The sequence below is a fragment of the Athene cunicularia genome (genome assembly GCF_003259725.1).
Source record: "Athene cunicularia isolate RWA chromosome 2 unlocalized genomic scaffold, athCun1 chr2_part1, whole genome shotgun sequence".
Classification (NCBI taxonomy): Eukaryota; Metazoa; Chordata; class Aves; order Strigiformes; family Strigidae; genus Athene; species Athene cunicularia.
The window spans coordinates 151848471-151870725 of record NW_020799095.1 but is presented as its reverse complement, the minus strand read 5'-3'; the positions used below and the strand labels follow the sequence as shown (position 1 = coordinate 151870725).

The 22255-nt window shown below is 43.8% G+C and overlaps 1 protein-coding gene across 5 annotated transcripts in view; it reads right to left on the bottom strand.

The window, feature by feature from the left end:
• The window catches only part of LOC113476542 (adhesion G protein-coupled receptor B1-like), a 34707-nt gene that overhangs the window by 5676 nt on the left and 6776 nt on the right, over positions 1 to 22255 (bottom strand). For 3 of the 5 annotated variants that reach the window (XM_026842266.1, XM_026842267.1, XM_026842263.1), the window contains 7 exons: positions 17747 to 17918; positions 16503 to 16598; positions 13659 to 13713; positions 9406 to 10085; positions 8238 to 8273; positions 6735 to 6839; positions 4185 to 4238 (listed from right to left, as the gene is read on the bottom strand). In XM_026842266.1, the coding sequence (XP_026698067.1) occupies positions 4185 to 4238; positions 6735 to 6839; positions 8238 to 8273; positions 9406 to 10085; positions 13659 to 13713; positions 16503 to 16598; positions 17747 to 17918 (1198 nt within the window). The remainder of the gene's footprint in view (positions 1 to 4184; positions 4239 to 6734; positions 6840 to 8237; positions 8274 to 9405; positions 10086 to 13658; positions 13714 to 16502; positions 16599 to 17746; positions 17919 to 22255) is intronic. The other 2 variants (XM_026842264.1, XM_026842265.1) reach the window with 2 other exon arrangements.

Genomic DNA, 22255 nt, shown 5'->3' with positions numbered 1-22255 from the left:
CCCTGGGCAGCCCATTCCAACGCCCAACAGCCCCTTCTGCACAGAAATCCTTCCTCAGAGCCAGCCTGACCCTGCCCTGGGCAGCTTGAGGCCATTCCCTCGGGGCCTGGCGCTGGGGCCTTGGCTCCAGAGACTCATCCCCCCTCTCTGCCCCCTCCTGGCAGGGAGTTGCCGAGGGCCAGGAGGTCTCCCCTCAGCCTCCTCTTCTCCAGACTGAACCCCCCCAGTTCCCCCAGCCGCTCCCCAGCAGACCTGTGCTCCAGACCCTGCCCCAGCTCCGTTGCCCTTCTCTGGCCATGCTCGGAGTTACAGACTGAGAGCAGATCCTGTATGTGAGCTTCAGAACAGGGCTCCAGCCAAAGCAAAAGCCATTCGAGCTGCAGAGGGCTGAGTGTAGCAAGCAGCTAATAAGCAAGAATGAGCAAATCAGAGAAATTTGTAGAGCTCTGTTCAGCACGGCTTTTGCTGACCTTGGCACAAGTAAAGAGCCGCTGTTTAAAATGAATGCAAAGCCAGATGCTGGCAAAAAGAGAGGAATATGTATGATTCAAACTTCTCTAATGGCGCTGGATCAAAGGACTCCTACCGAGGGGGAAGGCAGGTGTGTCACTTCCATGGCTTTCAAAGCTGAAGCTAAGCCTAGAAGAAACAAAGCCTTCACTTCCTTTAAAGGCTGCAAAGCCTCCACTTTCGTACCATGCTGTTGCAGAGCATGTGAACCCCTCCTGATATCCAGCCCAAGCACTGGAATTTCTTCAGCAATTAACTCACAGGGAGGAGCAGTGTTGGAGATGCTTTACACTGACAATACAGACCCTCACAGAAAAAAATTTTCCAGTGTGGTACAAAGTAGCTCGAAAATAGCCACTGCTCTCCTTTAATGTGAAGACCTCTCAGCTGCAAGAATTTAGACCTTGAGAAGTGTGTGTATTTAGGAGGAAGCAGGGGGAAAAAAAATTGCATGTTGGAGCCTACGGTCTACTGGGCAAAGGGCAGACTTTTAAATGGAGAGAGAAAATTGCTGTGAGGTTTCCAACAATGGTGCATTGGTTTGTTGTTTGGGGTTTGGTGTTTTTTTGTTGGTTTTTTTTTTTTTTTTTTTTGTTAGTAATTGGGTAGGTAAAAAAACAACTCGAAGTGATGGGAGTGATTAGGAAGGAAGAACTCAACTGAGTCAGTTCCAATCTCATGTTTCAATATGCATCCATTTGGCCAGCAAAATGTGCCTTAAAGCTGCTACGAAGAGATATCTACAATGCTGGTGGAAGCTACTCACTACTTACTCTAACCTTAAAAATGAAGGCTTGGTGGATCCCTTGGTGTGGATGGCTGGGTTTTCTGATCTAAACCCTGCTGTGGTTGTCTCCAAGCCTTTGGTTCCTTTCATGTTCCCTGGCTGCAAATAAGCTACCTAGGAGATAAATATTCAACAAATACAGCTCATTCAGTTTGCTGCTCAGGGTCTACACCAGCTTCCAGTTTGGTCTGGGATAAAATACAAAGGCAACAGTGTGTGACCTCCACACACAGGCTGGCTGCAAGTCATTTGGGAGGAGAATAAGCGAAGTAAACCCAGCTATTCCTGAGATACTCTCTAGTTTCAAAGTCCCTTCAGGTCGATAGAGATGATCTGTCCCAAATTCCAGTGTAAGAAGAGCAAAGAAAACTTGCCTACAACCCTATAATTTCCTTTTGAGTAAGGGCTGATTTTTTCAAAAATCATCTCCATCTTCCTGGACTCATCTGAACTTGAAGACTGCAGGAGAGACAATTTGCCATAGCTCACGGTAAGGTCACACAGAGATCTATCAGTGCGTTAAGAATCTGACTTTTCAACTTGCAGTCATCAGATCTTTCTGTATGTCAGTCTGATAATATCTTAATTCCTTAGCACTGAAAAATTAGCTTTGGATAATAGTGTCTCCAACCCTGATTAGTTCATAAAGCCACAGATGAGTGAGAGCCCTTTATTCTGCTGCAGCGGGGAGGTGGCCTAGGCTTGGATGCAGGTGGATGTGTAGTCCTGTTTGCTTTGGATCCTGCTGAACAAGGTGATTTTAATCAGGAATATCTGAGTGTGCTCCCAATGGGGGCATTTTAGAGTTGAGGTACCTATATGAGAAAGTCCATGTCACATAGAAGGAACAGATTTCATGTAATAAACTAAAAAAATACCCATAGATAAACCCAGGTTTGTTGCCCAAGGAAAGACAATTCTGCATTACTTTGCTCTGAGGCTCAAGTTAGTTTAGCATGAGCGGTGTGCTTTGGTTTGTAGCAAAGTAACTGCAGCAAACAGCTCTACAGTGGCTCCTGAGAACGCACAGAATATGGTCAGGATTCAGACTTGGTTGGCATTTCAGGCAGCATTCTGGTTCTCCTAATTGCCTCCTTCTGACATACCATCCTGGCAACTTTGCTCGTTTGTAAACTGATGGCAGGTCAGCTGATGGCAGCAAGGACACCCTAATCTCAGCAGGGTGTGGATTAGGCTCCAGATCTCTGCTGTAGCTGTTCAGACCTGACGATTGATGTGCAATAGCTAGCAGCAGTGTCACACACTGCCTTACATCCCATGGATGCTTCCACCCTGTGTCCTCCAGGGCAAGGGAGGAAAGAAGTCCCAAGGAAAGACTCCTTGGCCACTGGGTGAGGGGAAAGCAGAATTCATCCCCAAACCTGTCTCCACGTCTGTGGGATAAGAAACAAGCCCAGAGACATTTGTCAAGGCTGCCTTTGAAAGGGATTGGGGTCGTTCTCACATCAGCAATGCCGTTCAGAAATGGACCTTGTCAAGGAGGAAAGATGAACAGTTCAAACACGCAGGAGTCCCTGATTATGTTTCCAGCTCTGCCAGTAACTACTCCAGGACAGCGGGCAAAGGGCAGTCTTCTTTATCTTTCAAGCGTACACTGCAGTAATTCCTATCCAAAGTTTAAATGTGTCAGGATACTCAGAGAGTAGGAATACATATGCTGGTACAGACCTTGAGGTCTTTGCTGAAGACCCCTTAAGAGTCATGTTTTACCACTGACGCTCAAGAAATTCTTGATAGTAAACACATGGGAAAGTTGAATCTTCAACTCTTGTTCCTAAAAAGACAGATGATCTGCTGCTTCTTCCCATTGTTCTGTTGGTGCTTCCTTCAAATCTGACCATGTAGTAGTTCGGAGAGGAACTATGTATTTAGTGTGACAGGGTAATCCATTTTGGCTGGCACACTAAGTACAGCAAGTATTTTCAGAGAATCACAGAATCATCTCGGTTGGAAAAGGACCTTGAAGATCATCCAGTCCAACCGTTAACCGGCACTGACCGTTCCCAACTTCCCCAGATCCCTCAGCGCTGGCTCAGCCCGACTCTTCAACCTCTCCAGGGATCCCGGGGACTCCCCCCCCTGCCCTGGGCAGCCCATTCCAACGGCCAACAGCCCCTTCTGCACAGAAATCCTTCCTCAGAGCCAGCCTGACCCTGCCCTGGGCAGCTTGAGGCCATTCCCTCGGGGCCTGGCGCTGGGGCCTTGGCTCCAGAGACTCATCCCCCCTCTCTGCCCCCTCCTGGCAGGGAGTTGCCGAGGGCCAGGAGGTCTCCCCTCAGCCTCCTATTCTCCAGACTGAACCCCCCCAGTTCCCTCAGCTGCTCCTCGCAGGACTTGTGCTCCAGGCCCTTCACCAAGTATTAGCATTTACATCAAAACCAAAACCCAACCCAATCCCCAAAAAGGGCGAGCACCATTCCTAGGAATTCCCCAAGGAAGTCTGTCCTATGCAGACATTTAGTTCAAGTGTCCTCTGAAGGAAGGGAGAAGAAGTGCAAGAAGATTAGGAAAAGCATCATAACTTGGAAGGGGCTAAGGACAACGGGACATGCTGTCAGGAGAGGCTGGGAAACCGTCAGGGCTGGAGAGAGACTTTGGTAGCTTGATTTTGGGGTTGCTTATTTAAGAGGGAACTCAAAGATACGGGTGTGCAGGCAGACGGACTACACCCAATAAATATCCCTTCTGCTCTACGATGCTAGGTGTGAAAGGGTTCAAGGGTATTCCAGGATCCTCAAGTCCTTGTTCATGCCCACAAGGCAAGGGGATTCCTACTGGTGAAGGAATGTGTTCGGATTCATACATCATGGAAGGGTTTGGGACAGGTCTACAATGCTCTTCCATGCAAAATGAAAGCCAGACTTACGCTAACATTAGATTTATCGCTTCCACCAGAAGAAATACTCCATCGATTTAAAACCTAAACATACATAAAAGTGAAAAATTTCTTTTGTTGTTACTTTTATTTCCGGGTATCTGCAGTTTGCCTGCTCAGGGCAAGCTGAAGATGAGGCGTGATTTCTGGTGGGGTCCTCAGCAGCAAATTGTAGAAAAAGGGGAGAAGAAAGCTATTTATCTTTCTTTGGATGTTTTTAAACCAATACCCACTACTGACTTGCCAATACTGATCTTTGCAAGGTCCCCCTGTTGGGTCACATCCGAGGGAAAATCACAACTTGAAAAAGATTCCGTCAATATGCAAAGGCCACCTTCACAGCTTCTTTCCAGCAGTTCAAAGCTCTTTGATGCTGACACTGGCAACTTTAATTCTACAGAGATGCACCTCTGAAATGCTCAAAACATCTCAATCTATAAAACCCTCCTGCCACACACCACAGATTGGCTTTTACATGGTATTTAAGCATTTTTGTATTTACAGCCGTGTCATACCTAAATAATAGGAAAAAAAAAAACAAAACAAAACCCAAAAACAAACAAACAAAAAAACCCACCCAACAACTAAAAACAACAGAGAGATGACATTCAATGAAATGCGTTTGGATTCTGGGTCAACACAGGCTTCTTTGATCTGAACCTGCCTGCTAGATTCACTATCCCTCTCTTTCTGAAACACTGGACAGCCCAAAAGGACACCTCGACACGCACAATAGAAGTCGGATTTGCTGGGACCACATCTCCAGAGCTCAACACAGCGATGCTCTGAGATCTGTATGCAAAGCCTCTGTAGTTCTCTGCTTCCACAAAGAACCGAACTAAACCTCTTGTTGTATCACCCTCTGAGTTCCGGTCTTACCTCTAAGGAAGTCCCATCAAAATAAGCCCCACTAGTGCCACCTGGGCCATGCTGCAGGTGACTCTGCATTCTGCTTCTGACTTTGCTTGCGGATGACAGAGAGTGTTACAAATGGCTCACCTTGCCCCTCTTCTCAGTGCAAGCATAACCCGAATTTCATTGCTTACTGCCAACCTGGCTCTGCCACTTGTATTTCCCTTCTGCTGAAGCAGATATACTTCCCTGAAACTTTCCGGCTCTTGCCCAGTGTGACCAGTGGGCTGAGACACGGAGGAGGTGCCATCAGCCTGCCCTTCTTTATTTGTGTTATCCCCATTGCTTACATAGCCATACACAGGCTCCCGATATCTGTTTCTAGTACCAAATCTCTGCCCTTCTGAAAATATGCTGCCAGGTCTTTCCCTCAAACTGTCTTCCTCAAAGTCTCTTCTTGCCCTGGAAGTTTTCTCCTGTCAAGGAAAGTCATGGATATGGTCATCAGCTGTACCCTTGTGCTACACTGAATGAGCATGCAGCCCCCAAGAAGTGCTGCCACCATCACAGCTTAAATCCCATCGCTGTACCTTTCCTAAATAGCTATGCCCATCATCTGCCACCTTGGCTGCCAATTCATCCCCTCAAGGTGAGGCAGATGCTGACCTCACCTTCTGCCCTCTTCCCTTTCCACCCAGATATCCCCACGGCTGTTCTAGTTTCCAGTTCCTAGCTGTGAGTGGATGTATGGGTGAAATGCTGGAGTTTCAACCCCCAGCCCCACATTAAGGTTGACATGTGGGTGATTCCCACAGCCCTTCCCAAAGGGGGGTGAGTTTCCCTTTAGGCTTCCCTCCAGGGTGGGGCGGCCTTGCAGACAGAGCCATTGGGTCACTGAGCCCCAGGGCTCTGCTGTGAGTAACCCCAGGTCAGGTGTCCACTGAGGGATAACAGCTGGGACCCCGTGCAGGCAGGGCAGTGTCTGTGTGTGAGGTGGGTGCCCTGTGCAGAGTTCCCTGTTGGGGAAGGACCTCCCGCCTCCCTGGGACTGGGCTCCACTCAGGTCTGGCTTTTGTAAACGTGGGCTGTGTAGGGATTCAGTGTGTGGCTTCCTTGGTCTGATGTGTTTGGCTGGTTGACCTGGTTGTCTCCCGTCCCTTCTATGGGAGACTGCTTTTCACCATTTATCCCACCCATTGTTGGTCATGAGGTATCATTGTTGGGGTCAGTGGGATTGATGTCGATTCTGTATAACCTGACTGACTTGTCTGTACCCCCAGCACTCACCCATGTGTTGACCCTTTTTTATCAAATACAATATGATTATTGGTTCATCTTTATGCTGGCCGTGTCCTTTATGCTGCCTGGTAACTGGCAAAAAACAATGGGGCACTCAAGAGATGACCATATAAATACATGGGGAACAAACGTGAAGAAGACAACAGAGGCTATTTGCCATGAACAGACGTCAGGACAGACATTCTCCTTCTGGAATGCTGACCACTCTGTAGGTAAGCTAGTGGTACCTATGTGACTCTCCATGTCCTCGGTGATGAGCATGTGCTTGATGTAAAATGTGTAGATGGAAAACCAAGGTAAAGTATTCAGTGAGAGCTCCTAAACTTTCCTGTGCTCCTGCTGGCACTAGAGGGCTCTAAGAGATGATGGTTCTGGAAGTGTTTGACTAACCTTGCTGTCCGTTGTTGAAGACTCTTTCTCCTTCTCTGCGTGCTGGAGTTTTCTGTTCAGGTCTTGGAACATGTCTTGGTGACGTTTTCTTGTGTGCATGATTTTCTGAAGCAAACACAAGGGCCACAGGTCAGCAAACCCTGTTCAGCTGTGCAGAAAGAACATGTCTTCCCCCCCCCAAGTTACATACATTATTAAAACCTAGCTCTGTCTTCCTGCATGTGCAATCTAGCATGCCTAAACTATGTTTAAAGCTCACTGAGGACCCAGTGTAGCATTGCCTTTATTTTCAGGATGAGATGGTGGGAGAAAGTGGAAAAGACTAATTTTTGACCTTATGATTACCCCAAACCTGCAACTACCGACTGTTTATGCTGTAGAATTTGTGTTTGACTGGCAGTGTTCCACTAGCTAGACCTAGGGAGCTTTGCTGACTTTGTTTAACTGACACCTGACCCCATGCCCACACTGGTTTCAGCGTGTCTCCTTTGCAAATGAGCTTACCCAAGCATGGAGAATTTGGGTAAAAGAACTTCCATCAGAAACTATTCTACAATTTGCCTTTTTTTTTTTTTTTTTTTTTTTTTTTTTCAGAAGGAGAGATGGGACCAATTTCTATAAGGACTTCCCTTAGCATGCAAGAGTATGTTGAACATGGCTCAAATACTTTGCGACCAACTTGAAGTATCAGCTCTAGATAAACCCATTGTGCCTCAATTTCAAACCAAGCTCACAACCTGGAGCTCTGAAGTGATTCTAGTGTTAAGGCAACTCCTCGTGGGCCCTTAAAGTGGCTTGTTTTGGAATAAGCTAGTAGCTTTGCAGGGTAAGGATAGCTCTGCTGAAAAGGATGCCATGATCGGACTCAAAATAGCTGCACTAGCTCTCAGTAGCCCCACAGACTCTCTGGACTACTGGGTCTTTCAAAGCATTCCACCCTGTGCCTCAGGTGTGATGACAGACACTTCCCTACGTTCTGTGTAGACTTTTTCCACCCAGGCTGATTCTGTGAGGCTCATTAATAGGTGTGGAAGGCCAGGGTTGACGATGGGTTGTGTCAGTGGGGACATATTATCTTCCTTTCTGATAAGCAACAGGTCTTATGCACAAAAGTCAAGGCATTTTAGGCCACCAACCTAGATGTGCTTCCCAAACAGGAACGTGGTGCAGTCACCTACTGCTCCATCAGCTTTTTGTAAGCGTTCTGCTCACAGAGGAGAAGTTAGAGGCCTTGGGTAAGCTGGTGTAGGATCTTGATTTACAAATGTTTGCACAGAAGCTACTGCTCCAAAAATTAAGCGGGTACCTACATAAATCACCCATTTGTTCAGCTGCACAGGGTAAGCCTTACGTCCAGCACAACTCTTTGAACCCATTGTTTTTAAACCCTTGAAGAAGCTCTTTGGCCAAGGCAGCACTCCTGCAAGGGTGCCAGAAGGAAAGCAAAATTTCTTTTTCTCATCCTATCCTTAGAAAAGCACATTCAGAAAGGGATGTACTCACCTCAAAATCTAGCTCTGCGTACCGGGATTTCCGCCTCTGGATATTCAAAAGAAAAAGAGATGGGTGAAGGTTAGTATGGGGTTCATGCTGGTGAGTGAGCACAAACTCAACCACACAGTAGATACTATAGGAAAGGTCACAGAATCATTCAGGTTGGAAAAGACCCTCAGGATCATCGAGTCCAACCCTCAGCCCAACTCTACAAAGTTCTCTCCTACCCCACATCCCCCCACAGCTCATCCAAACAACCCTTAAACACACCCAGGGATGGGGACTCCCCCCTCCCTGGGCAGCCTATTCCACTCTCTGACCACTCTTTCTGTAACTTTTTTTTTTCCTAAAGTCCTTCTTTTTCTTCTTCCTACATCTCTAACGTGTTTTTCTGGCTCTCTGTGATGGAAAATGCCAGCCATTCAGAGGGATCTCTACCAAAAAACACTGAACCTTGAGGCGGGCTGAGCGTAGGCTGAGCACGGGAGTTTGACTAATTCAGGCTCTTGTCCTCGCTATGAGCTTGCAGGTCATTCACAGAATGAGAAGCAGAGAAGGAGGAGTAGATCAGCCAGCTGATCTGCTGGGGCTTTTGAGCACCAGTCAGCTGAGACTGAAGTTTGGACAGCAACGGCCAGACCTACTCTCTGACAATAGTCAAGAAAAGGACCAGATGCCCTAGGACAGACCTCAGCGTAAGGTCTAAGGAGAACTGCTAATATATATAATGAATTTACACCAGTCAGAAGGAGAGGGCTGCACAACCTCTGACATCCCTCTGATGCTCAGAGCATTGTGGGGCCTGCCTTGGGGACATTTTACACCTGTGATGATTAGGGTTTTCTCATCTGTATCATGACTGAAGTCACTGAAATGGGAAACAGAGGCAGAGGATAGAAGAAGAAAAGGTAACGCAAGCCGTGTGCTTTGCATCAAAATGAACTTTCTTTGTCACACTAACATTTTTATTGGACTTTGCATTGCCTGTAGGGCTAAAGACTACAGGCAAAAGTTCATTCAGCAATGGAATATAACTGTGAAAGATGTGGGAGATGTTGAACATTACGTTACAAAATGATATCACATGCCAGTGATCTCTCTTGATAATATAATACTCTTGAAACACCTGCTGTGGCCAGCTTTGAGGTCAGAACAATACAGGAATTCACATGCTCACCTCCAAGGAGCTCATGGAGAGGGTGGAGACGGTCTCGCTCTTGGACACCACACCCGAGTTCCCTGAGTCACCTGTGTCACACAGGCTGTTGGGAATCTGTGATTCGTTGGAGATGTTTTGTGGAGCCAGCTGCTGCTGTTGTTGGACCATGGGGGAACCTTGAACCTCACTGCATGGCATGGCTACAGGCTCCCGTGGAGGACTCTTGACAACAAAGCCTGGGTCAGTAGCCATACTGAGGTGGATGAGCCGTGTCTGGGGCATCTGGTCAATATTGATGCTGTATTTGCTCTCGTCCTTGGGCGGTTTGGCCCGTAAGGTAGACGTGTTGGTAGGCAGAATGACGTAGCTGGTGTCCAGCGTTTGCTCTTGTGCCCGGGAGAGTTCTGAGTCCAACTTCTTGAAGATGTCCCCATCACAGATGTAGATGGACTTAGGTGGCTGGTTCTTGTCTTTCTTCAGAGTGAGAGTGTGATTGCTGAATTCATTCAGGTTGATGGCCCCCAGGTAGTGTGGTGAGCCCTGAAGATGCATCTTGGAGACATTGGCTGGAAGACTGTTAAAGTTTGATGACCCCTTCTGGTGATTAAGTTTCAATTTCTCTTCATCTGGCAGTGATGGACGCTTCAGCGTTCCTGTGATGGTTGAGGTCCTGCAGGCAGTGATGTCTTTATTCAGCACTAGGGAGACAGATAAGTATCCTTAGCGCCTCACCTAGGTTTTGGTTAACACTTCAATACCACAGTGACACCGTGCTGGCACGCTCCCTTGGACCTCTCAGCAAGAGGCTGTGGTGGCAGAACAGTGTTTTGTTGGTTTTTGTTTGTTTGTTTTTAAAAAAATCGAGGATGCTAAAAGCAAAGCTAAACCTAGGGAGGAAAAAAATCTTTCTTGTTTGGAGAGAGTTCTCTGTAATGCAAATTTTCCAACATAGTCATGGCCAAAACACCCAACTAGGTTAACACATATTGTTATATTGATAACAATATCTTGAAAAGCAAATACATGTGTGAATATATATTTAGCACATGTACTATGTGTGTATATATATGAAATATATATTACTAGCCTATGGAGGAGTAGAATTGTCTAAAATAAAAAGTTGCTTTCGCGTTAAAAATTATTTTGATTCAGAAAATAGATGAAATGCAGCATTACAAATTATTTCAGATATAAATTATTTCAAATATAAATTTTATTTTTTTAAAATTTTAAATTCACTGAACTGCTTCAGGTTGCTCTTTTCCACCGAACAGTTTCAGCGTCAATTATTTGGCGTTTTAAGATAGACAACATTTTGTTATAAATTTCAAACTGTTCTCCCAAGAAGCTGCTGTTCTAGTAATCATGGCAAGCCTTTGTGAGAGCTAATTATTTAGTGGGTTTCAATTTCCCTTGAGGAAAGGAAGGAGTGCCATGAATATTCCTTAATAGGAGAGGAAAACCTTAAACTGACAAGGTGAACATGACAATTAGGAGGTAAATAAAGGACACGCAGACACTCATTCTCACACAACACTGTCCACAACAAAACAGCTGTTCATTTTCTGTGCATAAGAATCCATCGCTCAGTTGATTTCAGGGTGCAGCTAAGACCTTAAGAAGGTAACGACATCAGCGTTAATGTCTCCAGGGGACGGAAATCATGGACAGGGGAGCAGGGGCAAAGTGGGGTGGGACTGAAGGCTACTTACCCAGTATTTGAGCACAGGAAAGGAGAAATAAATGAATGTTCCCCTTTCACCCATCTCATAAGGAAAAAAAAAAAAGTTTTTCACCTATTTTTTTTTTCCTCAATGGACCAGAGACAAGGATTTTTGGGGTAATCTGATATTATTCAGCTGCTCCACCTGGGATGGAGGCAGGATACGACGTAAGCATCTCATGGGACTGATGACACACTTGTTTTTCCTACCAACTCATACTGGGAGTGATGGGAGCTGGAAGAGCAAAGCTTCCCTCAGAGACTACAGAGCAGACAAAGCAGGATGACAAGGTTATCAAGTAGAATAAAGCGACTTTTAAAAAGCATTTGAAGCTAAGTACATGGAGTGTAACTATGTCAGCTGTGGTCATCTTGACATTACTAGAGGACTTGCTTTGATAACTCGGCAGTACAGCACATTCATTGTGGGAAGACACTGCTGAACTCAGACCCTTCACTTGGGAGTGTCAGTAAGGTATATTGATTCAGGCTCTTCTCCATGCTCATGTCAGCCGTGGAAAGCAGGTTTGGAGAGGTTTGCACTTGGCAATCTCTAAGCACGGAGAAGTGTGAGTTTTCATCACTGAGCCACGGACCCCAGTCCTACCAGTGAATCGGAGTGAGGAGGTTACGAGCAGTATCTGTCATCTCTCCAACCCATCATAACACAAGAGCTGCTGCCTCCAGGAGAAATGATGGCCAGAAACCAATGGACAGATTTCTGCTTTTCATTATTCGATAAGCAGAATGCATAGGATGATGGACCATATAGAAAGGTGTCTGAAAAGGGGACCACAATTAACTACTTAGCTTGGCACAGACAAACAGCACTTTATCACAGGAGGAATATCTCTTCAGGCAGCCATCAACAAACAAACTGTATAGCTGAATGCTGGCAAAGGAAGGGAAGCCTAGGCCGTTAGCAAGCTGCTGATCCAGGGTCTTCTGCCCTGAAGCCATGTGAAGGAAATCATCTCCTTCCTTTCCTCTGGGAAACTTGAGTTGGGAGCAAGAAACTTGGTAGCAGATCCAGAAAGTCTCCTTTATTCCAGGAGTCCAAGGCCTGCCTTGGTTTCCAGCACAAGATGGGCTGCTGGCTATGTAGGTGGCTGTGTGTGCCAACACCCAGCCTGGACGCATGTTAGTTGAGCATGTGTTCAATTCAGACCTGGTCTCAGATGCATGGGGTTTTTTTGCACGTGATTTTTTGGAACCAAGATCTTTCATGTCAGAAAGGAAGGAGGAAGACAAATGAGAAGAGGGAGACAGCTAGAAATTAGATTAGAAAGTGTGAGACGGAGAAGCAGAAAAAAAAATAAATGGACAGACCCTGAAAAGAGATAAATGGACAGAAAGAGACCATGAAATAAGATATCACAGGGATAAGTGAGATAAATATACTGTGACTAGGATAAGCATAGGGAGAGGGAGTGAAGCAGCGAGAAGGACAGAAAAAGATAAATAAGATATAGATAGATATTAGATAGATAAATGCTAGTGACAGTGATAGACAATACACAGAAACACAGTGACAGAGATAAATGTTGACGGAGATAGAAATACATAAATAACAGGTACAGCAAGACAGACAGCTGAGGACAGAGATAAATAAGTGATTGCAAGACAGAAAGAGATGAATTATAGATAAATACATTAGAAGCAGATAAATAAATGATAGATTAGATAAAGAAAATGATAAACGAAAGGGACAGGTAGATGTGGGCAGAGAGAGGAGAGAAACAGAAAGAGAGGAAGGAAGAAGGAAAGAGTAATAAAGAGACACAAGGAATGAAAGGAATAAATATTAATAAAGAGACAGAAAGAAAGAGTAATAAAAAGAGAGAGAAGCTTTCCCATGATGGTATCTGAACACACAGTATGTACTGTCCTTGGCTAGGGAAGATCCTGGTTTGGAAGATATGAATTATATGCAAGTGCCAAGCAAGCTGGTATTCTCTTCCTTGGGAGAGGGGAGAAGTCTGGGAGGGCAAACAAAAGCCTAAATTTCTAAAAAGGGCAAGAAAAAAAACCACCAAAAAAACAACAGCCAAGTGGTCGTACATGCCAGGATCAGGAGAGGACAAAACCTGCAGAGATGAACAGGTAGCAAAGGAGAATCCAGACAGCACAAACACCCCCAGGGGAATGAGAGAAAAGAGAGTTATTGGAGAAAGGCACTGTCAATCATGCAGACCTTCAGGCTCAGAGTCAATGTGTGTGATTGAACACGCAGCAGAAAGGTGCAGAAGGATCACAGCAGGAAGAGACGGATCCAATCTCTTTTTCCTTTATACTCTGCTATCATGTTACAGGGGTAAGAAAAAATACCTCGGAGTCAAGGCTTAATTAAAAGCCTGAGAGAGCTAAGGGGAATTAGGATAAGCGGAGAATAGGAGGAATTTAGGGGTGTTGCTTTCTTTTGGTCAGGGTTGAGAGTAAGGGCAGCCCACACGAGTTACATGCAAGCAACTAAGACACACAAATAAAACAGAAAGGAAAATAAATGGCCTAGTTCAATCCCCAAACCAGGTCACTTGTTGATTCTCACCTGTGATGTGCTCACCTGATCTACAAGCCATATCCACGTCCTTCTCGAAATCGGTCTGAAAGACATAGAAAACGGAGGACACGGTCAAAAGGGGGTGGTGGGGGAAAGCAAGCCGTTTGGAAAATGCTAAAACCCGCTTTAATTAGTGAGGCCGACACAAGCATCGTGAGAAGAGTGGATGAGAGATGTTTTGCTTGGGCGTTGACACATGGCAAACAGACCACTTCTTTCCACCTGTGGCTTCTTGAACCTCAGGCAGTGGTAAAGCTGGAACTTTTTTTTTTTTTTTTTTTTTTTTCCGTCTGGGTTCATCCTCTCATCCATAAATTAATTCCTGGGCTGCCAGATTAAAATACCACCCTGGAACATGTTTATGCACATTACTAAAAATCAGGGGAGAAGTTCCTGGCCCAATCTGCCTTGGATATATCACCCCACACTTAGGCGAAGTGGATTCCCCTTCGCTCATTGAAAAGATCTGGGGATGCCCCTGAGAACACTCCATACCCACTGGGCCTTCTTGTCATTTATCCCCAAGCCACATGAAGTGGAAACAAATCTCTGCTTCTGAAACACTTAGCATATAAAATCAATGGTCCCTGCAGGCACAAAGGCTGAGTAACTTTTTCAAGTGGTCTGTACAGCCAAATGAAACTCCTTTCTTATCCCAGTATGAGTTAATCCTTCTTTTTTTCTAAAGCCTCTAGCAGATAACATTTCAAAGAACTGGATACACTGAGTCACAGTGGGCCATGAGTTTTCATGGACTAATGGAAAGGCAGCACACTAGCAAAAGGTAGAAGAGTTCACTGATTATTTCTAGCATCCTTTCAGAAAGAAGACACTTAATGTAATTGTAGTAATGTGATTAAATGCATTCCAATTTAAAACAAAGAAAAATGTAAAAAAAAAAAAATCTCCATCCCCTCAGATAAACACTTTAATATCAGCAGGTTAAGATCCAAGAGTTTTTGAAGAGCTGGTTGAGGAATTATCTAAGCATTCTTGATGCTAATTTCTTAGTAAATTATTTAAATATAAAATAATTTTGAAAAGGGTAGAGAAGAAATAAGACTGAACTAATGTTTAAATGGGCAAGTGGGATGACACAGAAAAATATAATCTCTTTTTCCTGATAGGAATTCCAGAAAAATGTAACCAAACAGCCTGTACTAGTTCTACTTATAAATAAATAAAAGATAAGTTTATATTTAATAACAGTCAACAAGATTTTGTTGAAAGCAGTTCTACTCAGCTAAGCTTCTTTTCACTCACTGGGCAGATTTGGAGATTACTGGAAAAGGTAACAGAAAAAAAAAAAAACCAACAAAAAAAAAACCCAAACCCATCCTGCAAAGCTTTTGATTTCTTTGGTTATTTTACAACTCGGTCACTATAAAATAACATTGTACCTCTCTAAAAATATCAGTGAGGAGTCATCATTCATGTTTAGATTCTGGAGCTTTTTGTGCCTGAATGTGAAGAAACTGATTGTAAGTTCTCTACTTCTCAACACATCCATCAACAGTGCAGAAGAAAATGTAATCTCATTGCAAAAAAAAAAACCCAAAAACAACAAAACACAACCCTTGTAGCTGACACAGAATTTTCAAGGTCGTCAATAATGAATGAAAACAGACAGTTATTCAGATACAAAAATCTGAAACTTCAGAATATAGCGCTTGGGATGGGTGACAATAGAATAACAAATATAGCATCCACATTTTTAAAGGATGGCGAGAGTCTGAAGGGCATGTGGAAACGGGTTATATAAATAATTTGAAAGCAAATGTCTTACGGAGGGAGAATAAAAAAGCTCAGTGCGCTAACTTATTGAAGGGAAGATTCAGGCTGGATATGATTATGGTGTCTATTATTGAAGGAGCGAAAGTACCAGGCACGCAAGGGGCTTTCTAATTGCACATAAAGAGGCATAGCAAGAACCTGTCCGAATATGAGAAGACCACGGATTTAAACTAGAAATGAGGCACCTGCTTTTAACAAACACCTATGAGGTGGGGTAGGATTATATATCTCTTGATGTCTTGACTTAAAGATTGTGCTGTTTGAAAGGAGGCCGTGTACCCAAGCACAAGACTGGGGGGAAAAAAAAAAAAAAAAAAAAAAAAAAAAAAAAAAAAAAAAAAAAAGCACCGTTGGTTTGTGATATAGGTCTCATATTAACCAGACGGTTTTTGGAACTTGTTCAGATCTTGTGATCGTCCTGATGTCCTTACCCCAACCTCAGAAATCAAATGCCTCGTATATCCCCTACAACACGACACCGAAGCAGATGCAAAACAATTCCCTGTGGTTTATTCTCCTACAGCCTTATCTAGACTTTTTGAAAAGGATTTACACGATGGGACCAAGGTTTACAGTGCTTAAACTATATTCCCAGTGATGCGATATGAACAAGTGCGCTTTTGTGAGAAACAAATCCTTCTGAGACAGCGTCTTTATAATAATGACCTAACAGACTGTGGTTCAAACGGTATTGAAGTACTGCCTCCTAGCTTCGGCTGGGGCAAGGCGGCATGATGGGGATGAAAAGGTCTGGAAGACCCGGGAGGTATTGTTTTGGCTTTGTATTTTCTGGGAGAGAAAGAATCTCACCAAGATGTCTGCAAAACTTTGTGTGCAAGTTTGAGCCCCTTCGTATTGCAGTGCAAAGAAACCGTATTTGTGTGCAAGAGCCTATGCTCGTCAAGCGCAGGTTCAAAGGAAAAAAGAATGGTGATTGCAAAATCTACGCTGGACAAAGACCTTTGTTTATCAGTTATGAGTTAAAAATACCCGTAGCTCCCTTAATAATAGGCTAGGTGTTGTTTTTTTTTTCCCTACCATTAGCTGAGCATGGCCGTTCTGAAATGACCCCCCTGAGTCTCCATTGCCCTCTTCCTGACGATCTACTACTCGGCACTTCACCGCATCCTGGACCTGCAGGAACAAATGTATTTGCAAAAGTCAGAGTCAGAGAGGAATACCAAACCATATTCAATTCTGCTGCAGAAAAAATAAATAATAATAAAGAAAAAAGTCCTTGGTAGATCAAAAGAAAGATGGATCCTACTTCAGTGGCATTCAGGTATTCATTTCAAATAGTTTATATGATACATATCTCACTAGCAGAGAAACTCAAAGGTACCCTGGGTCACTGTGTCGGTCACTTCTAGTTGCTTGATTTATACAGGCAAGAAGAAAAATGTCTTTTCTTTTGCAGCTTGGAGTACATTTACAACGGAAGCTATTGCAGAAATCATTATACTGGGGTCTGCGATGTCTGATTATGATCCTGTATCGGCTGTAGTATATATCTGATCCAAAACCCACTGAAATCAATGGAAAAAAAAATGCCAGTGACTGCAACGGGTGTTCAATGCAGGCCCATATTCATAATGCAATTAATTGAAGAAGTCTCAGCCACGCCAGTAGTGTAATTCCATTGGTTTCATTGGCCCAACATAAGAAATTAATCCGTTTTACTTAATTTAAAGGAGCTGTAAGATAAAATGAATATTAAAAAAAACCCAAAACAACCCAAACCTTCCCGTCTCTGTTGTTAATAGTCTATCCACTCAGTAGGATGAAAAGAATAAAAGAAACATAAAAGATTCGTCCTTTTCTTCCCTGATATAATTCACCATTTTAAATCTCCACAGGGAGGCTGGAAAGAATTTACTCAATTTCCTTGCTTGATTATTGCTAGCTCTCCTTTCCAGCTTGAATATCTAGACGCTAATGCCAACATACAATCATTCCGCAAATCTCAGCCCAAGTTGCCCCTCTTGGAATCAAACAAAGAAATTGTTTTTCTTAATATTCCATTTTTGGAGGTGGGGTGTAAACATTCTGGAAATATTTATTATTTCTGGAATAATAACTCTGCAGTACACTCAGCATGATGAGCATTGATTCATCCCTCCTCCCCTCCGACCGATACTGTCACGGTCATTTTTGTGGTCACTGTCCACACAAAGGCAAAAAGTTCATAGGATTAGAGGAGCTACCAGCCCGACTACATATTTTTCAGATGTTTTCTGGGAAGTATGTTGGTTAGATGAAAGAGAACGGTTCACTCATCTCACCTCCCGCCGTAGGATGCAATGGACCATAACGATGACAAAGCCCTCCAACGAGTCAAAGACAGCAAAAAGGATTTGGAAGAGCGCTGACCGCCGATCTGTGATTGCCAGGACTGCAGACATCCAGGTGAGAGCCAGAAGAGGTAGGACCACGCAGGAGCTCCAAAGGGATGCCCTGTCAAGGGAGAGGAAAAGAGAATTCAGGTCCACTTCAGCCTTCACCCACTTCCACGTGGGATGCTAATTCCAGCCTCCTGATGCCATGGGGCTTCAGAAGACTTCTTCAGCAAACGTTTACTTGTGCTTAGACGTCTTCTGAGCCCCTGTCACAGGGAAGCAGGAAGGTGCTTTGCACACTCACGCTACCAGAACAGGTGACACACATTTCTACAAGAGGGACTATTTTTCAATGGTGCAGTCATGCATAAAACTTGAGGTGGGGAGGAAGGATGCAGATACCTCCCTCCCCCTTTCACACCCTTCCCACTCTATATCCCTAGTCCACAGCGATGGCATTTCCCAAGGAGGGGAGACAAAATACAGTCACTGGAGGTTGCCAAAGGGAAGGGGAACAGTTGCAGCAGAGACTGGTTTGCCACGATGGCTGTCAGTACTTGGGTTACAGACACTTGGACTTCCACAGCACATGGAAGACACCAACACTGGGGACATGTGTCACGGTTTCAAGTGACTAAAACAGAGAAGCATAGAGCTGATGTGGAGACTGATATTTTGCTGTTGCTCCCTGACTCTGCAGCTGACGGTCCCTACAACACTACATCAATGAACAGCAGGAGAATCGATACCTGACCCGGTTTAATCTTGGGTGGACATTCTGGGTTAAAATAACGTAAGACTCAAGCCTCTTCTTAATTCACAAGACAGAAAGCTGGACAAAACAGTTTTCTGAAATGCAAGTTCTGTCCCATAGACCTCCACTTTATCTATGAATGATGGCTCTAGAAATAGGAAAGCAGTTCTGTTCTCATGGACTATTTAGTCATTCAGCGCTTCTGACCAAAAGGGGTCCCAAGAAATTTTAACAGCTTACAAGGGAGATTTTTAAGATGTCAGTTGCCCTGTATATTTGGCAGCACTGGTGCACCAAGAGTACCAGGAGAATTTCTCTGTGGGCCTTTATCTAACAAATAAGAGTAGACCAATGCACAGGCTGAATAATAAGTTGAGCTTCGAGATTTTATTTTTTTTTTTTTTTTTGGCGTAGAAAACCTCAGCCTATATATTATACTAACAAACAAATACAGGCAGCACAATAAATTACAGGACAGATATAATGACACATGTTTTACAGTACTTACATGGGACTTGCTTACCATTTTCTGATATATGCTCAAGATTTTAATAAAGCTTACTCGCTGATTATCCAGGTACCCCTCTCACAGATCTGAGTGAGAGCTTCACCTGACCAAAGCTGGAGCTTGGACATCAGGATGTAACGCCCTGGCTTCAGTTAAGGGTTTTTCAAGGCTTGTCACATCAGTTCTGCTGCAATGATCACATACTGAAGTGACAGGTTACTTTTATAGTCATAATGATACTCTGATTGCAAATATCTCTACAACCTGTCCAGACTCAGATGTGTTCCTTAGTGGTATTATTAAGCAATGTAATTTACCTAAGGGAGCATATAAATGGAATATACTTTTTTTTTTTTTTTTTTTTTTTTTTTTTTTTTTTTTTTTTTACTTCCATGTAAGGTAAAGGTCATGACATAATCTGACACCTTGTAATTTTATACAGGATGGCAAACTGAATGCTAATTAATAGTCCGATATGAACTATAATTTCAAAGTATTATTTAAAAAAAAAAAAAAAGCGCAGTAGCCAGACAGCCCTTGGCCAAACAACTCCTAACCAGAAGTTCTGATTCCACTTCTCCCTCGGCCCTCTGAAATATGTCTCATTAAACTGAAACCTCTCTCTGCTATCATTTGCAGTGGTGCGTTAATAAAACTGCCTAGGCAATAAGTGCGGCGGGAAAAAATGAGAGGCAGAAAAGACAAATGAAAAGATAAGGCTTGCTCCATAACATGCCACTCTAAGATGTGTCTTCCATGCAGGTATCAGCAAACACAACACGCCTGATGCCTGACTTGATAGATGAAGTCATTTCAGTAGCACCGGCAAAGTCAATAGAGGCTGCTAAAAAAGGTCTGTACCAGACAACTCGGCTTCCTGGAATCATCTGGTCTATGAGCAAACTCTTAATAAACACACATGCGTACATTACCACTACCAATGTGCAAACAAGAAACCTGGCAACCGCACCTGAGAACGGATCTGACCTGTAAGTATCGGTCTGAAGCAGATACCTAGATTTTAGATGGGTTTTCCACTCTTGAAATGCAAGACTAGACTTTGCATCCAAGATTTAAACGTAGATTTGGGCTTGTAAGGAATGCTGATGAGGAGGTAAACTTTCTCCTTAGCAAACGGTTAGATTTCAATCCACCGGCTTCAAAACCTGCTTAAAAATATATATATATATATATGTAGGCACCCTGCTTTAACAAGGCACTGCTTGAGTCTATTTGCTAGCCAGGGCACAGATGCAACAAACCGTAACTACGGTGGGCTCCCTTCAGAGCTCCTGCCGTCGTCACGGGACTCAGCGAGCCCCTCCCAGCCCCTCCTCTGCGTGTCTCCTCCATCTGTGCAAACTATTCCGCTTTCTTCTGAGTCGAGACATCCTGAGGGGCTTCACCATTGCTCCCCAACAAAAGCAACCTTAAACCGCCACTTAAATCTCTGCCCTTCCGACCAGATGATGAAAGCATCACCTGCATTTCCAACTCGGATGATGAAAACAGTATTATGCCATGTAATTAGCTGAAGGAAATCAGGATTTTTCCCAAATGGGTTGTGCTGACTTACACCAGCTAAAAGTCTGGCCTTTCCGCTCTCTTTGTGATTCAACTTGCAGATGCCTTCTCAACAATATTCATGCCTTACAAACGTTATGGAAATGTTGCTTGACACCTAATGCATAATCTTTATTCTCAAGCAGCAGATGGCAACAGGTCATAGGAATGTAACTTACTTTAATTACACTTTCAGCGTTCTGCTTTGGTTTTGAAGTATTAAATTCAAAAAAAGCCCTTTTTTTTTTTTTTTTTTAAATCATATCAAGACTGAAATTTCAGAAGAAAACTCAGGGGAAGATAAGTGGGCTTCCTGTAACATTGCCCTTAATTCTACCTGCTGGGAGCTGAATCCTTAGCAGAACTCATACCTCTATCATCTTTTTCATCTGTCCCTTTTTTTAGGAGTTACTTGAAAGGTTCTTGAAAGGTTCCAGAATAGCTTAAATGACTTAAGAAACTTCATGTTATGGTGACATGTGAGTGAAATGAAACTATTTGCTATATAATGTCATTGTGATTACCTAATGACTCTTCATTATGGATTATCTGTGATTAACGAATCCAGGATTTTTTTTTTTTTTTTTTTTTTTTTTTAGCTGGCGGATCCTCTTATTTGTCCCATACGTGACAGCACTCAGGATGAGTGACAGCAATATCAAGGGAGTATTATTACACTGCATCGTGGGAGCATGATGATGGTTTATTGTGTGACACCCATGACATGACAACGTTACTCAGCAGTACAGTTGTAGTGTCATGTTGTTCCTCCACCACACCGCGCTACTGCTGCGTTGCAGAGGAAGGGCGTTACGTCGGGATATGGCAACGCCACAGCACGGTGCAACCAAATAGGATTAAAATGGTGTGTGAAGACGTGGCCACACGATAACATTGTCCACAGCTTTATCTAGCACGGGAAAGACTTAGCTTTATGAAAGCACATAGCAGACCCAGCTCTGGCCACAAGCAGATGATGTCTTTTGGTCAAAATGACAAAAATTATCTGTGGTTTGGTTCTGTAGCTAGCTGGCAGCCTTGAGAGTCTTCATCTTTGCAACAGAAGCAGGATAAACTGATGGCACTTGGAGGACAGCGATGGAAAGAGCAAAAAATGGTTTTGGATACAAAGATCTACGTGAAGAAAGATTAAGGCCTGCACCCTGACAACAGGCAAGTGCAGGGGGAGACACAATGCACGCCAACAAAGATGTAAAGGCTCAATTATAAAGAGGTGATCAATTCTTCCCATTACTCAACACTGACAGGGCCGCCAGTACCATAAGCTAATGAAGCAGCAGAAGGAAAAAATAACTTTATAATTCAGAAAGCGGGTCCTGGAGAGGAGCTCTGAAAAGGGAGATGGCAAGGGAGGGCTCTGTAACATGCTGCGCAGAGTGGCACGAGCTGCTCCACTATTCCTGCACCACAGAAGTTCTGCTACAGGGAAACCACAGTACGAGGATTTACTTTACTCATTCTCTCATGCTTTATCCCTCCTCTAAACTTGTATTCCTCCTAAAAGCAAGAGTGCTGCTCCGATTTTAGGGACAGATTCAGAGAAACTCCCTTTAACTCAATGCCCATGTAACCAAGATAGGAAATTTGTAATTAGAAAAAAGGGGGGCAC